This window comes from Panthera pardus, unplaced genomic scaffold (genome assembly GCF_024362965.1).
Source record: "Panthera pardus isolate Hobbes unplaced genomic scaffold, ASM2436296v1 HiC_scaffold_16, whole genome shotgun sequence".
In the NCBI taxonomy this organism is placed as follows: Eukaryota; Metazoa; Chordata; class Mammalia; order Carnivora; family Felidae; genus Panthera; species Panthera pardus.
Genome location: NW_026526721.1, coordinates 129,040,811 through 129,055,088, shown reverse-complemented (window position 1 = coordinate 129,055,088; position 14,278 = coordinate 129,040,811). Strand labels below are relative to the sequence as shown.

The 14,278-nt window shown below is 35.8% G+C and overlaps 1 protein-coding gene across 5 annotated transcripts in view; it reads right to left on the bottom strand.

Moving 5' to 3' along the window:
- Window positions 1–863: 863 nt before the first annotated feature.
- Window positions 864–14,278, bottom strand: part of NPHP3 (nephrocystin 3) — a 43,036-nt gene continuing 29,621 nt past the window's right edge. For 3 of the 5 annotated variants that reach the window (XM_053903805.1, XM_053903806.1, XM_019436596.2), the window contains 10 exons: window positions 13,783–13,877; window positions 12,653–12,775; window positions 9,160–9,349; window positions 8,757–8,998; window positions 7,632–7,707; window positions 5,834–5,961; window positions 4,680–4,920; window positions 3,505–3,630; window positions 2,583–2,698; window positions 864–1,969 (listed from right to left, as the gene is read on the bottom strand). In XM_053903805.1, the coding sequence (XP_053759780.1) occupies window positions 1,789–1,969; window positions 2,583–2,698; window positions 3,505–3,630; window positions 4,680–4,920; window positions 5,834–5,961; window positions 7,632–7,707; window positions 8,757–8,998; window positions 9,160–9,349; window positions 12,653–12,775; window positions 13,783–13,877 (1,518 nt within the window). In that variant the 3' untranslated portion in view covers window positions 864–1,788. Of the gene's footprint in view, window positions 1,970–2,362; window positions 2,699–3,504; window positions 3,651–4,679; window positions 4,921–5,833; window positions 5,962–7,631; window positions 7,708–8,756; window positions 8,999–9,159; window positions 9,350–12,652; window positions 12,776–13,782; window positions 13,878–14,278 lie in introns of those variants that run through there. The other 2 variants (XR_008422590.1, XM_053903807.1) reach the window with 2 other exon arrangements.

Genomic DNA, 14,278 nt, shown 5'->3' with positions numbered 1-14,278 from the left:
GCTATTAGATAATTACATTTTATTTTTTTATAGATTAAAAAAAATTTAATTTTGAGAGAGGGAAAGGCAGAGAGAGAATCCCAAGCAGGCTCCATACTCCCAGTACAGAGCCTGACACAGGGCTTGAGACCATGAACCATGAGACCATGACCTGAGTAGAAATCAGGAGTCTGACACTTAACCAACTGAGCCATCCAGGTGCCCCAAGATAATCAAATTTTAAACTCTAACAGCTTAATTCTGAAATGAGTGTATGGTAATTTGTGAATTTAATTAAGATGTGTTATGGTCGTGTTTTATCTTTTTTCCTTTTGAACTTCTCACAAAAGGGGGAGAAGGAGGCTCATTTTATAAGATCCTGCCCAATTTCTTCTAAATCACAGCTATAGTGCCTTAGAATCAGACCATTGCTTGTCAAACTTAGGTGCATATGAATCACCTGGGGATCTAGCCAAACGGCAGATTTTGATTCAGTAGGTCTGAGGAGAACCTCTAGAGTCTTAATTTTTCATCAGCTCCCAGCTAGTACTGATGATTCTGGTTCATGGACCATCCTGTGCATAGCCAAGCCTTACAGAACATTAACCAAAACCTTATAAAGTCACCAAAACTCAATTTGGTATAAAATGGAGTGGTAAAAAGAAAACTTGAAATTGCACTTTTATTTTTAAATTTCCCTTAAAAAAAAAAAAAGTTTGAGAGAGAGAGAGAGAGAGAGCCCTCTGTGCACAGGAGGGGCAGGGAGAAAGAGAATCCCAAGCAGGCTCTGCAATGTCAGTGCATGGACCCAGTGTGGGGCTTGAACTCATGAACTGATGAGATCATGACCTAAGCTGAAATCAAGAGTCGGACACTCAACCAACTGAGCCACCCAGGTGCCCTGCACTTTTATTTTAAAACAGTGAAGTATAGCTATTACATCTTTCACCTTTATAACTAATATGTTGGAATCTTACAAGTATTAAAATTAAAGATTTTATTATATATAAATACATAAATGGTTTTAACCAAAATGTGGCAACATTTATAAAACCTGTAAAACATTTCATTTTTCAATACAGAACAGACTAATCTGAGTTTGAGATAAATGAGATCAATTTAGGCCATTTAAGAAAGAAGAGACTGTCATGTCTCTATCTTGGGGAAGGTCAAGGAATGCTAAGAGCTTGACTTGTTACTGCATTAATGGCTTCAGATTATGCAGGTACATATAACACAGCAGAACAATGTAGACTAGGCCTGGCCCAGTCTGCTCATGGAAAAGGCAGAATTTTTAAAAAGGTAGCAGAGACAACTGTTACTAGTTCATTTTACAGAAGACAATTCAAACCTTTCATAAACATTGTCCCTTTATTCTTTGAAACTTCTTCGAGGTAGAGAATTAGGCCAGGCTACTGCTGAAAAGCATGACCAGGAATGGTGAGGCCAGAGCAGCTCTGAGAGATGAAAGAATTATGGAATTGAACTCCTTGTCTTTACTGCTCTTCCAGCTCTTGTTGAACAGACCAATCCACTCTTCATGATCAATTCTTCATATCATTTTAGGATTCTAAGGTGTCCACATCCATTGGTCCCATACAATAGGAAAGTTAGTTATTTTAAACAGCATACACTGACACAATCCTGACTGAAACCTCAATGTAGTCCAATGCAATTTCATGCAAATATCAATTAAATTACACAAAGTAAAAATAAATTAACATTTTTTTAATGTTTTAAATTCTAATGTTCCAAATGTTTCTTAATTATTTTGTCCGAAAGTGCATTTGCAATGAATTGTAATTGCCATTACCTTGGTCCCTGATGAAGGAAAACATTAGGAGAATGGGTTGTTTTTAAGCTAAATGTGTCTCCACTTGATGAATGTCGGGAAGGAGCTTTTCCACCCAAAAGTGATGTTTCTGCTTCTTTTATTTCCATCGCCCTTTTGTATAGTTCAGCAGCTTTTTCAAAATCCCCTTCTTCATAGCTTCGTGAGAAAAAATTGTTGAAATGAGAATATAACCTCTTAACAACTTGAAATGACCTTACAGGATACAGAATAACAAGCTGTGAATAACTCCTTTCTCCCTTCTATTTCCAGTGCATGCGCTCAGGCTGTCTAGTAAAACAATACCCAAACTCTCCTTTCTATCTGAACTGCTAAAGTATATCTCAGTGCCTCATATAGACACCAGAGAGACCATGTTGTAATGGATGCAGTGAAACTGCTAAGGGAAGTCTCCGCATCTTGAGATACACAAACACAGAAAAAGCAAAATCAACATGCACTTAATGGTAAATTAGTTTTGAGGACAGCAAATTGCCCATATTACCCCCAGAGCCTGTTAGCTGCAAATGTAAACCATCTTTCACTACTTACCTGATACATTCGTCTACAACAGAGATTATGCAGCCTTCATTTCACTTCTGGATACTACTTTACTTTAGTATCTTGAAGTAAATCAACCCCAAACAGCCCCTTTACCCCTCGAGTCTAAGGAAAAACAATCAGCAGCAAATATTCTGTTTTGTTCTATGATGACTCAAAGCTGTTCTAAAATGGAGTTTGGCTGTTATCAGGAAGCTGAAAAAATTCTTACCTAAGCACAGCTAAATTTTTTAATGTTTCTCCAACTCGAGGATGCATCCGACCCAGGCTGTCTTCATAAATCTTTAATGCTCTTTCATATAATGGCAAAGCTTCGATATGTTTTTTCTTATTAAAAAAAAGTAACAACACTCACTTGAACACATGGAATTGCTGAACTTACTATTAACATATTCTAGACTAAGCTGATATACTTGGGTAAGCACCTCTAAAAAGGTTAATAACCTCCCACAGGATGTGGATAGAAAAGATTTATTAAACATAATGGTAGAAGCAGTATACTAGAAAGTCAGAAACCTAAGTTTTAGACCTGTCTTGGTGACCATTGACCTGAATCCAAAAATATAAGCAAAAACCTATTTATTGCCCTGTGGGTACAACACCTGCTTTTCACCTGTCATAGACAAATGCCACAGCTTAAAGACAATATTAGATATAGAGATGTACAGAATCTCCAGAATTTAAAAACCAAGCTTATGCAATGAACTAAGCACTCAGTAGGTGTTTTACGCTAAGAGGAAGGGACTGTTTTACAAATATAACTTCAATAATTTCCCAAGTACTATAGAAAGCATTAGTAATCTTTTTTTTTTTTTTTTTTTAGTTTATTTATTTTGGCAGAGAGTGCATGAGTGGGAGAGGGGACAGAGAGAGAGGGAGAGAATCCCTAGCAGGCTTCTCACTGTAAGCGCAGAGCCCAATGTGGGGCTTGAACTCACAAACTGTGAGATTATGACCTGAGTTGAAATCAAGAGTCAGATGTTTAATCAACTGAGCCACCTAGGCGTCCCTAAAGGAAACATTAGCAATCTTAAATTTCCTTTAATTACTGCTACTGTGTCACAGCTAATTCATATTTATCTATATTTCATACTTTAAAACCATTCATAAAGAGTTAATATGTAGGAACTTACCATTTGGCTATAGAGAACAGCTAAGTTCACCAGGGCAGTAGCTACACTAGGGTGCTTTGGGCCAAAAGATTTCTGTCGAATTTCAACAGCTAGCTCATACAAAGGTACAGCTTTGTCAAGTTTCCCCTAAAAAACAAAAGTGAAATCTAACAAAAATATTAAAATAATAAATACTATCTGATCAGAGCTTTTTCCATAAATAAAATTTTCTATTAAGTAATTTTGAGGAAAAAAAATTTCAGCAGCATTTTCTCCCACTTTAATGGTTAAGTTCATAGATAGATAACTGAAATCTAATGAAGTAAAGCCACACTGAATATAAAAACATTTTCTTTGATAATTCAAAAAGCCCTTTTATAAAGATCACCCATTACCACTAAGTTCCCGGTGATGTAAAAATACCGGGAAAATATGTTTGCTACTGTATATAATTTAGATTTGGCATCAAAATAAAATCTCATTTTCCACCAACTCCCTTCCAGGTTTTCCTAATTGTTTCTTTCTCACTTGAAAGTTGCGCAGAAATAGCAACAATGCATCATCGTTCTTACTAAATCATCAACTTCAGTGCCAGGTTGACCAGCAAGGGTCCCACAAGGTCTAAAGACCTTGTCTACACAGCTCTATAACTGCACTAAATAAAGTCAAAGTGGACCTCTTTGGCTTTTTTTTGGGGTGGGGGGCGGGGGGGAACAGCTACAAAAACTCCCAAGTATCTCAGGCTAGATTCCTATGGCAAAAAATGGTTACATTTCATTGCAGGCAAAGAAAAGAAACAGTGAAATTTAAATGGTCACTTAATCAACTACAAAGATTCCTCCTTCACCTCTGACAACTGGGTGATTTGTTATGTTTATGGCTGCTTAACACAGGAAACTTAATCATGGTTGAATTTTAGAACTTCTGAAATGTAAGTTCCATCCAATTAGAATGCTGATAAATGCATTTGTATTTGGAATGTATTTTAACAAAACCAGACCGGTATTTTAATTTAGTTAAGTCTGATATACTATTTTTTAATGTTTTACTCAGCTATTTGTTAAAAAAAATTAATCATGATTGAAAAGCTCAGAGAAAATAATCTATCCATCAGGAGACAAATTATTTTGCTGCCAGTAATTATGGCTTAATTGGTATGTTATAAAACACATGTAAGCATGTCAAGGATTACTTACCATTTTCTTATATAAGATTGCAAGGTGCTTCACTGTATAGGCCAAAGAAGGGTGATCAGGAGCTAATGCTCGCCTCCGAATGTCTAAAGCTCTTTCGTAAAGCTCTTCTGCTTTATCATACTGTTTCTTTTCATTGCACAGAGCTGCCAGATTATTTAAAGACTGGGCACAGTCTGGGTGATCTGGTCCTAGAACTCGCTCTCTCATTTCTAAGGACCGCTTCAGAAACTGGTCGGCTGTTCTATGAATAAAACCCCAAAATGGTTTAAATAACGTATTTGCTAGAAGTAAGAATCCTTAACCCTAAGTCAGGTGGAGAACTGAAGCATTTTAATTATTAAATCCAAGATAGTTAATAAAAAGCATTTGGTTAAAGTCCTCTCTCCCTCTTTCCTACCCCTCATCCCTTCCTGCCCTTTTCCAAAAATTAAAAATTATTTCCTGATAGTGTGAGGGCCTAAAGTATCTGGAATGATTGCCTCAGTTCTCCACTTGACTTCTAAAAAACAAACCCATAAATATTTTCCAGGACAAACTTCTGATACCTTTAAAACAATTAGACCTAACTCAAAAGATTTTGGTATTCACTCTTCCTTCCTTTGATATTAGTACTAAATAATTTTTAATTCAAGAACCCCTTGTGAAGGAGACTAAAGATTTGTTATACTTTCCCCATATCCAAAGTATCAAATTTATTACAGTTTTCTGAAATCCAAGTTAGTCCAAAAACACTTCTTTTTTCAGAGTGTAAATATTAATGCCTTTTTGAGTGCTTTAAGTACAAATAAACTGAAGACCAAAACTAGCAGCCATCTATAGTCTATTCTTTAATATCCCTTGGTGCCAGTTTCTTTTGTGAAGTCTCACATACAATACTGACACAAAACACTTTTCATAAACATAAAACATACTAGGGATGCTACAGATACTCTTTTTAGTAACTTTTTAGTTACTAAAGAAACAAAGTGACAGAAACAGTAGAGACTATGCCATGGTCTTTGTTAAGTGTGGCTATGTTCAGAACATACTGTACATGAAATCTGGCATGGTTTCTATCAATTTATTCTAGCTTGACTTGATAGAAACATAAACCAGCTTTTCATCTAAGAGACAAAACGGACACTTGTTTTCATAATTAACATCATGGTACTCACTCCAGGTTATTCTGAAGATAGTAGAGAACGCCAAGTTCATTGAGGGTCCGAGCATTGTCAGGGGTGTCCTTACCTAACGTGAGCTCTTCTAACTGTAGGGCTCGTCTACGTAAAAGGGCGAATCCATACTGAAATAAACACAAATTGATAATCATTACTAGGTAAGTGCAGTTTTTGATTCTGAAACACTATACTGGAGTCCTAAGAAATCCTGGCTCCTTTCGTTCCCTTTAAAGTAGATTACAATTATTTTAAGTTTCACACTGAATTAATCCAATGATTATTGAAAATGCACATACTTCTACATGGCATCACATTTTTAAATTCATTAAAAGTACCATTTTGTGAAAGTGATGATGACGTATTTTAGCAAAGTGAACTGAGCCCCAAGTGCTTCAAAAAGGTCAGGACACAAAGTTAACCTGCAGATATTTACCAATCCCACTGCTAAACACTTAAACATCAGGTACTTAAACCGTATATACCACTTGCAAGTAGTAAACAAATAAATCCTGGAAATCAAATGCACAGTATAGTGAATACAGACAATAATCCTGTATTATAATCATCAAATTTGCTAAGAGATTAGATCTTAATTATCCCACCACAAAAAAGAAATGATAATTACATGATAGGATAGAGGTATTATCACTACAATAGCAATAATATTACAATATATAATGTATCAAATTAACATGTACAACCTTAAATTTACAGTGTTATATGTCAAAAATATTTAATTAAAAATGTACATAGCATTTGAAGTTAAAATAAACAGGCTATATTTAGATTTTATCAGCAGCTTAGAAAAATGAAAATATTTTTTTGTGTGTGTGCTCAAGGGTAAGAATTTATATGCATTTGCATTTAGCATAATATATTAAAAACATCTTTTTTTTCCTTTAAAGAAAAGAAGCAGCTTTTAAGTCCATCTTCCAAAGCCTAACTTTCAAATGAACTTTATAGTTACACTTTTATTTTATTTTATTTAAAAAAAAATTTTTTTTTTTAATGTTTATTTATTTTTGAGACAGAGAGAGACAAAGCATGAACGGGGGAGGGGCAGAGAGAGAGGGAGACACAGAATCGGAAGCAGGCTCCAGGCTCAGAGCCGTCAGCCCAGAGCCCGACGCGGGGCTCGAACTCACGGACCGCGAGATCGTGACCTGAGCTGAAGTCGGATGCTCAACCGACTGAGCCACCCAGGCGCCCCTATAGTTACACTTTTAAAAAAAGTAAAAAAAAAAAAAATTATTTTCAATGTTTATTGAGACATAATTGCCATAAAACATTGTGTGAGTTTAAGGTATACAACATGATGATATGAAATATGTATATACTGCAATATACTGTAATATATAGTTCCACTTTTTTTAAATGTTTTTTTTCTTTTTTTTTTTTTTTTGAGAGAGAGAGCACAAGCAGGGGAGGGGCAGAGAGAGAGGGGGACAGAAGATCTGATGAGGGCTCTGCATTGACAGTAGTGAGCCCAATGTGGAGGCTTGAACTCATGAACTGTGAGATCGTGACCTGAACCGAAGTCAGACACGCAACAGACTGAGCCACCCAGGTGCCCCTAGTTCCACTTTTTAAAAGCCTGCTAAGTTGTACTTTCCAGTAATTCTAATACTTACGCAGGTATTATACATATAAGGAAAATGTTAATTAGTACTTTTATAGAAGTCAATTTAATATCTAAAGTTCTTAAATAGGTGAGGTGTATGCATCTATATTATGATATTCAGACATGCTCTTTTCTTCTGCTTCAAAGCACAACACAAAAGAAATCTCTCATTACCGAGTTGCCTTTTCTCCTTGTAGCTTTCTGACGAATTTTAAAGGATTTTTTCCTAAAATGTTCAGCTTGTTCATATCTTAAAAAAAAAAAATAAAGTCAAACAAAAGAAACACATGTCCAATTTATCATATTTCAGGCAAATGAAAGCATTCCTTACCTAGTGTAAAGTTTTTGTTTTGTTTTTGGCTCTTAAATATAGCATAATTTCTAAAGATGACAGTCACACAGAATTAAAAATCTTTAACAAAAAACTTCATAAAACATAATCTAACAAAACAAACCTAGCTCTCCAAGTAGCTGACATTTAATACATTTTTAACTGACTTAACTCACTTCAAATCTCTAAAGGATGACCTAACTAAATGAAAATCTAAAATTTTAGTTTGTTCTACCACCTTCTTCTGTATGTGCTAATTTCTGGTCAAATATAAATGTGAAATTCACAAAAAAATTGTGTGAAACAATACTTCTAGAAATTAAAAGAAAAAATTCCAGTATGTATCATTTACGATGGTACGAAGAAAATGATTTCTGATAGAGGAAAAGATGACATTCAGTGGGTGCCTAATAGATATGAGACTTTTTATTACACCAGGGACTGGTAAACTTTTTCTGTAAAGGGCTAGATAGTAAATATTTTAGGTTTTATGGGCCATGTGGTCTGTTACAAATATAAAAATCTGTTAGTGAATCATGGAAGCAGCTGTGTGGAAGTTTATGGAAGCAGTCACATAAAATGTGCCTATGTTCCAATACAACCTTATTTACAAAACAAGGGGCCTTTTGGATTTGGCCTGTGGGCAATCGTTTGCTGTCCTGTGTTAGTAATACACTTAATATTACAAAGCCAGTCAATGAATGGGCCCAGATTTAAACCCGACTATACAACTCCAAAGTCCATGCTCTAGCCTGCACGCATCTTCAAATAGAGATGAATCTTGTGGTGCTAGTTTTCTGTTTACGCCACAAACACCCAAGACTGAGAATAATATTTGAACATGGTGGACTGAAAAGAATATAGGATAAGGAAAAGTACATAGCCACAAAACAAAGCTGAACACATAAGTACATCAAGAACTGTGACTCCCCATCATAAAACCAGAGTATTACTCATCTAAATCTTACTTATTTTGTTTCTGGTACAAAGTTGCAAGTGCCTCAAGTTCACGAGCAATATGTGGATGCTCCGCGCCGTAAGCATTTTCTGCGATTTCTAATGCTTGTTTATACAACTGTTCTGCATTGCCAAACTTCTTCCACTGCACGTACACACTCGCTAGTTGGTGGAGGGACTGAGCCACTCTTGGGTGATCTGGATCTAAAGCTGTTTCTCGAATTTCTAGAGACCTCTGCAAAGGCACCACAGCCTAGGAAAAAAAAAGGGTTCAAGGCCAGGTAAAGTGAGTGAAATACCGTTAAGAGCTGCGATGTGATCAGCACAACAAATGAAAGCTGCACTAACTCCTAGGGAGGAGAGAAGAGCACACAGGAAAAACCCACACAGTCTGTGATTCCTCGCTGAGCATACCTGACTAAGGAGGCCTAGATCCCTGAGAAATCGCCCCAGGGTTTCATAAAGATCCGCCAGGCAAATCATGTTCTCCTCGCCTTCCCAGTTTTTCTCGTGCTGCTTCAATGAATCAAAGTACTCTGCTGCCATTGCGCTTTTGTCTTTGCCAACAAACTGCCAATAACTCAGCAAGTCAGCAAAGTGTCCTCTGTTTCAACAAAAAACAGTAACTTAATGAAAATCAAACATTAAAACCCACTGTTGAGTGAAAGTGCCAGAATTCATATAAGCTACTGACGCTTTATTAGTAGGCAAGTGTAGTACAGAGAGAGGGAAAACTGTAGACTCCAACCTGCTAAGTCCACCGCTTCCTAGCTGTGTGGTCTTGAGCAGGTTGTCTGACCTCTTATACTCTGTCATCCTTATCTGCAGAAAGGGGTCACTGACACTACCTGCCTAAGGTGTTACTATAAGCAGATTATAGCACACAGCAAGTACTCCATAGTGCCGGCTGTTATCATTACTATCATTATGGTCACTCACCAGTGGAAATCTACCAGAATCCTTTCTAGACATTTCGTGATATGCAGTCAACTGCTAAATTCACCCAGATCATTATTTTAAATGATGGAAATTAGAACAGAAGAAACTAATGAAACACAGGCAACTGTCAGAATAGAAATACAAAAGTAAGCGTATTCATCTGGAGATGACAGTAGGATGGGAGAGCTGGCAAACTAAAGAGTAAATCTGATTTCAAAGGAATCATGATTTCAAAGGTTGGAATGGAGATCAGAAATAATTTAGGAGGTATAACAAAAAAATTTGAAAAGTTCACTTAGGAGCAAAACAAATTATGTAGCTATGTTAAGAGAAATGTCTGAGTTTCTAGGTAAGACAGTAACGTAAACTCCCATGAGGCTTAGAGGTCAGAAGCTTGATCGTGAAAAGGTGGTCTGGCCACTGGCAAATTCAAACATAACCAGAAGAGACAATACAATTTCTGAAAAGGGGTAATCCTTTCTTTAAATTTCACACCAGTCGGATTTTGTGGCAAGCTGGCCCAGAATCTGGTTTCAAGGCTATACTTTGAGATACCTGAGGGCCATGAAAGGCAGATGTCATGAACCACCTCCATGGGTGGTTTGGATTTAAACCTGCTTAAATGCAAGGGTAAGATAGAAAGGTATCTCAAGATCATTTCAGTTCTGATTTTTTAAAAACCGCAATATTCTTTTTTACTTTACCTCTTGGGAAAAGATCTCGTGGCAATTTGCAAATTGTCTTAAAATTTCTCCCAGTTTTTTTAAATTTCAGGTACCACTGAATCTGGACTTGTTTTTATAGGTTTTTTTTTTCATTATTATTTTTAATTGTGCTATGTTTTATCCCTAGCACTTGGGGATACAATAAGTACTTGTTAGGTTAATGTAATGTGCTTATTAGCAGAGCTCAGCCCATAGTACACACAGCCTTCTTTCTGCTCATCTAAATTCTACAGCAGAATCCAATTTCATCCATCTTTCCAGGCCCGCTCAGATGTTCCTCTTTGCCAGCTGCTTTCTTCTCTAAATCCCACTTTTATTACAGCATTATCTTTTTTTTTGTAATTTATTTATTTTTCAAGGCATAGTTGATAAACAACTATTAATTTCAGGTGTACAGCTACTGATTTGAAATACGTATATACAGAGTTCCCCCATCCCTAGTTTCACTTTCGGCAGTTTCAGTTACCAGTGATCAACCACAGTCCAGAAGTAGATGATCCTCCTTCTGACATATCATCAGGAGGTCAATAGTAGCCTAAGGCTACATCACGAGCCTACTCTATTCACCTCACTTCATCTCATACCATGTGGGCACTGTAACATCTCACATCATCACAAGAAGGGTCAGTCAGTCCAGGAAGATATTTTGAGAGAGAGAGGGACCACATTCACATAACTTTTAGTATAGTATAACTGTTATAATTGTTCTATTTTATTATTAGTTATTGCTGTTAATATCTTACTATGCCTAACTTATAAATTAAACTTAATTAAAATTAAATTAAAATTAACCATAGGTATGTATGTGCAGGAAAAAACATAATATATATAGGGCTTGGTACTATCTGTGACTTCAGGCATCCACTGGGGGTCTTGGAACATATCCCCCATGGAAAGGGGGTACTGCAAAATGATCACCACAATAAGTCTAATTAACATCTGTCCCTATTGCATGGTTACAGAATTTCTTTTCTTGTCATGAGAACTTTTAAGACCTACTTCTTTAGCAACTTTTAAAGATGCAGTATAGTATTATTAACTATATAGTCGTCACGCTGTACATTACCTCCCCATGACTTAGTTATTTAATAACTGGAAGTCTATGCCTTTTGACTCCTTTCACCCACTTTAACCCCTTCCCTACCCTCTGCCTCTGGCAACCACCAATTTCTTCTCTGTATCAAGGGCATGTTTGGTTTTTTTTTTTTTTTTTTTGTAGATTCCAGATATAAGTGAGATCACACAGTATTTGTCTTTCTGACTTCTTTCATTTAGCAAAATGCCCTAAAGATCTGTCAGTGTTGTTGCAGATGGCAAGATTTCATTCTTTTTTATGGCTGAGTAACATTCCATTGTATGCATGTATATGAATGCACACACACACACACACACACACACACACACTCATTTTCTTTATCCATTCATCTATCAATGGACACTTAGGTTGTTTCCATATCTTGGCTATTGTAAATAATGTTGCAATGGTGCACGTATCTTTTCAGATTGTTGTTTTTGTTTTCTTCAGATATATACCCAGAAACGAAATTGCTGGATCATATCACAGTTCTATTTTTAATTTTTTGAGGAACCTCATACTGTTTTCCACAGTGGCTGCATCATTTTACATTCCCACCAACAGTGCACCAGGGTTCCCTTTTCTCTATATCCTCGCCAGCATTTGTTATCGCTTGTCTTCTTGATAACAGTCATTCTATAGGTGTGAGGTGATAGCTCAGTGTGGTTTTAATTTGAATTCACCCAATGATTACTGATGTTGAGCATCTTTTCATGTGCCCGTTGGCTACATGTATCTCTTTTTTTTGAAAAATGTCTATTCAGATCCTCTGCCCATGTTTGAATCAGATTCTTGTTGTTATTGAGTTGTATGAGTTCTTAAATATTTTGAATGTTAATTCCTTTGAATATGTATGATTTGCAAATATTTTCTCTTATTCAGTAGGTTGCCTTTTCATTTTGTTTATGATTTCCTTTGCGGTGCAGAAGCTTTTTTAGTTTGATTTAGTTCCACTGGTTTATTTTGTTTTTGATGCTTTTGCTTTTTATGTCAGATTCAAGAAATCACCACCAAGACTGGCGTCAAGCAGTTACATACTATGTTTTCTAGGAGTTTTATGGCTTAAGGTCTTAAAGCTAAATTAAAAATGCCATTTTTCTTTGTTACACCGATCAATTGTTTAAATCTGTTTTTCTGGGGAAAGATTTTCTACAAATAAGTTTCTTACCTTTTATAAAGGTTTTGAGACACAAAGAGATTGAGAAGGCAATCATGTAACTTCTGTTTACTTCCCTGCTGCTGAAAAAGCCAAGGGAGTTCATCTGTACTTCTCCAAGTCACTCGGTCCCGACTGTTAGAAGGGAAGAGACAACACTCAATAATACCTTCCAACAATGATATTGCCTCAAAAGGCAAATGGTGAAGGAAGAAAAATGTATTCTCTGACTCTTTAAGTGTAATTAAAAAAAATTTTTTTTTTTGTTTTTAGTTTGAGAGAGAGAGAGAGAGAGAGAGAGAATATGTGAGCAGGAGAGAGGCAGAGGGAGAGAGAGAGAGAATCTTAAGCAGGCTCCATGCTCAGCACAGGGCCTGACATGGGGCCAGATCCCATGACTCTGCGACTATGACCTGAGCCAAAATTGAGTTGGATACTCAACTGCCTGAGCCACCCAGGTGCCCCTAAATATAATCTAATACTGAGAAAATTATGTCAGAATCAGAAACTCTGTCAATGTAACTAAGAAAATAAATAAAGTGATATTAGGACCATCAATCAAACTCTCAAGGTATTTTCTTAAAATTGAACTATTTAAAAAACTCTCAATCAACCCAAATATACACACATGGATATACACAGACACACATTTTTAAACTACTAAACTGGAATAAAATGATAATAATAAAATAACCCTACACTGATTTCATGTAAATCAATTTAAATCTTCAGCATAATATTAAGAGACTGACTTACATAATAATCTTTATAGTTCTTTTGACATTACCAGACTAGGGAGAATATTTAATGTTTTTTGTAATAATTTAAAAACTTTTTTTTTATTTCAGAGAGAGAGAGAGAGTGAGTGAGCATGAATGGGGGGGAGAAGGGGCAGAGGGAAAGAGAGAGAATCACAAACAGGCTCCCTGCTCAGTGTGGAGTACAACGCAGGGCTTGATCCCATGAACTGTGAGATCATGACCTGAGCCAAAATCAAAAGCCAGACACTCAATCAACTGAGCCAACTTATTATTACCTTTTAATAATTAAATTTTTATACATTAAGTTATAAGCTAAGGAAGAGAAATAAAGACACAAAGATAAAATGTGTTACAGAAGAACTATATGGATATTTATAATACCTTAACTGCATGGTAAAATAGTTGATTAGCTTTTGCCTGTATGAAGAAATAATGGTGGGATCTTCCATGTATTCCAGTCTCACTGTTTCCCAAGCCTGGAAAAAAAATAAAAAATACTGTAGTCTATTTTCTGTTAGTCACTGAATATCTAAAAATTAATTTATAAATAGGAATTTATAATTATTTCAATTTTATAGTTGTATAATACAGATGACATAAAAATATTTTAAAATTCAGCATACATTTATGTGATAAACTGACATGAGAATAAAAATCTCCTGGAGGCACCTGAAACACAATTTAATTCAAATTTCTAGTTAGTGCAGAAATGTGGAGTGAAAAAGTACTAAAAAGGAATTTATTTAAGCAATACACAATAAAAGAGAAAGATGAGCCTATGAGATCACAAACATTTCACACCTACAAATACAATGCAGCATACTCACATGAAAGACTTAACTTGCATTTGTATACACATAAATCAACCATGGCATTG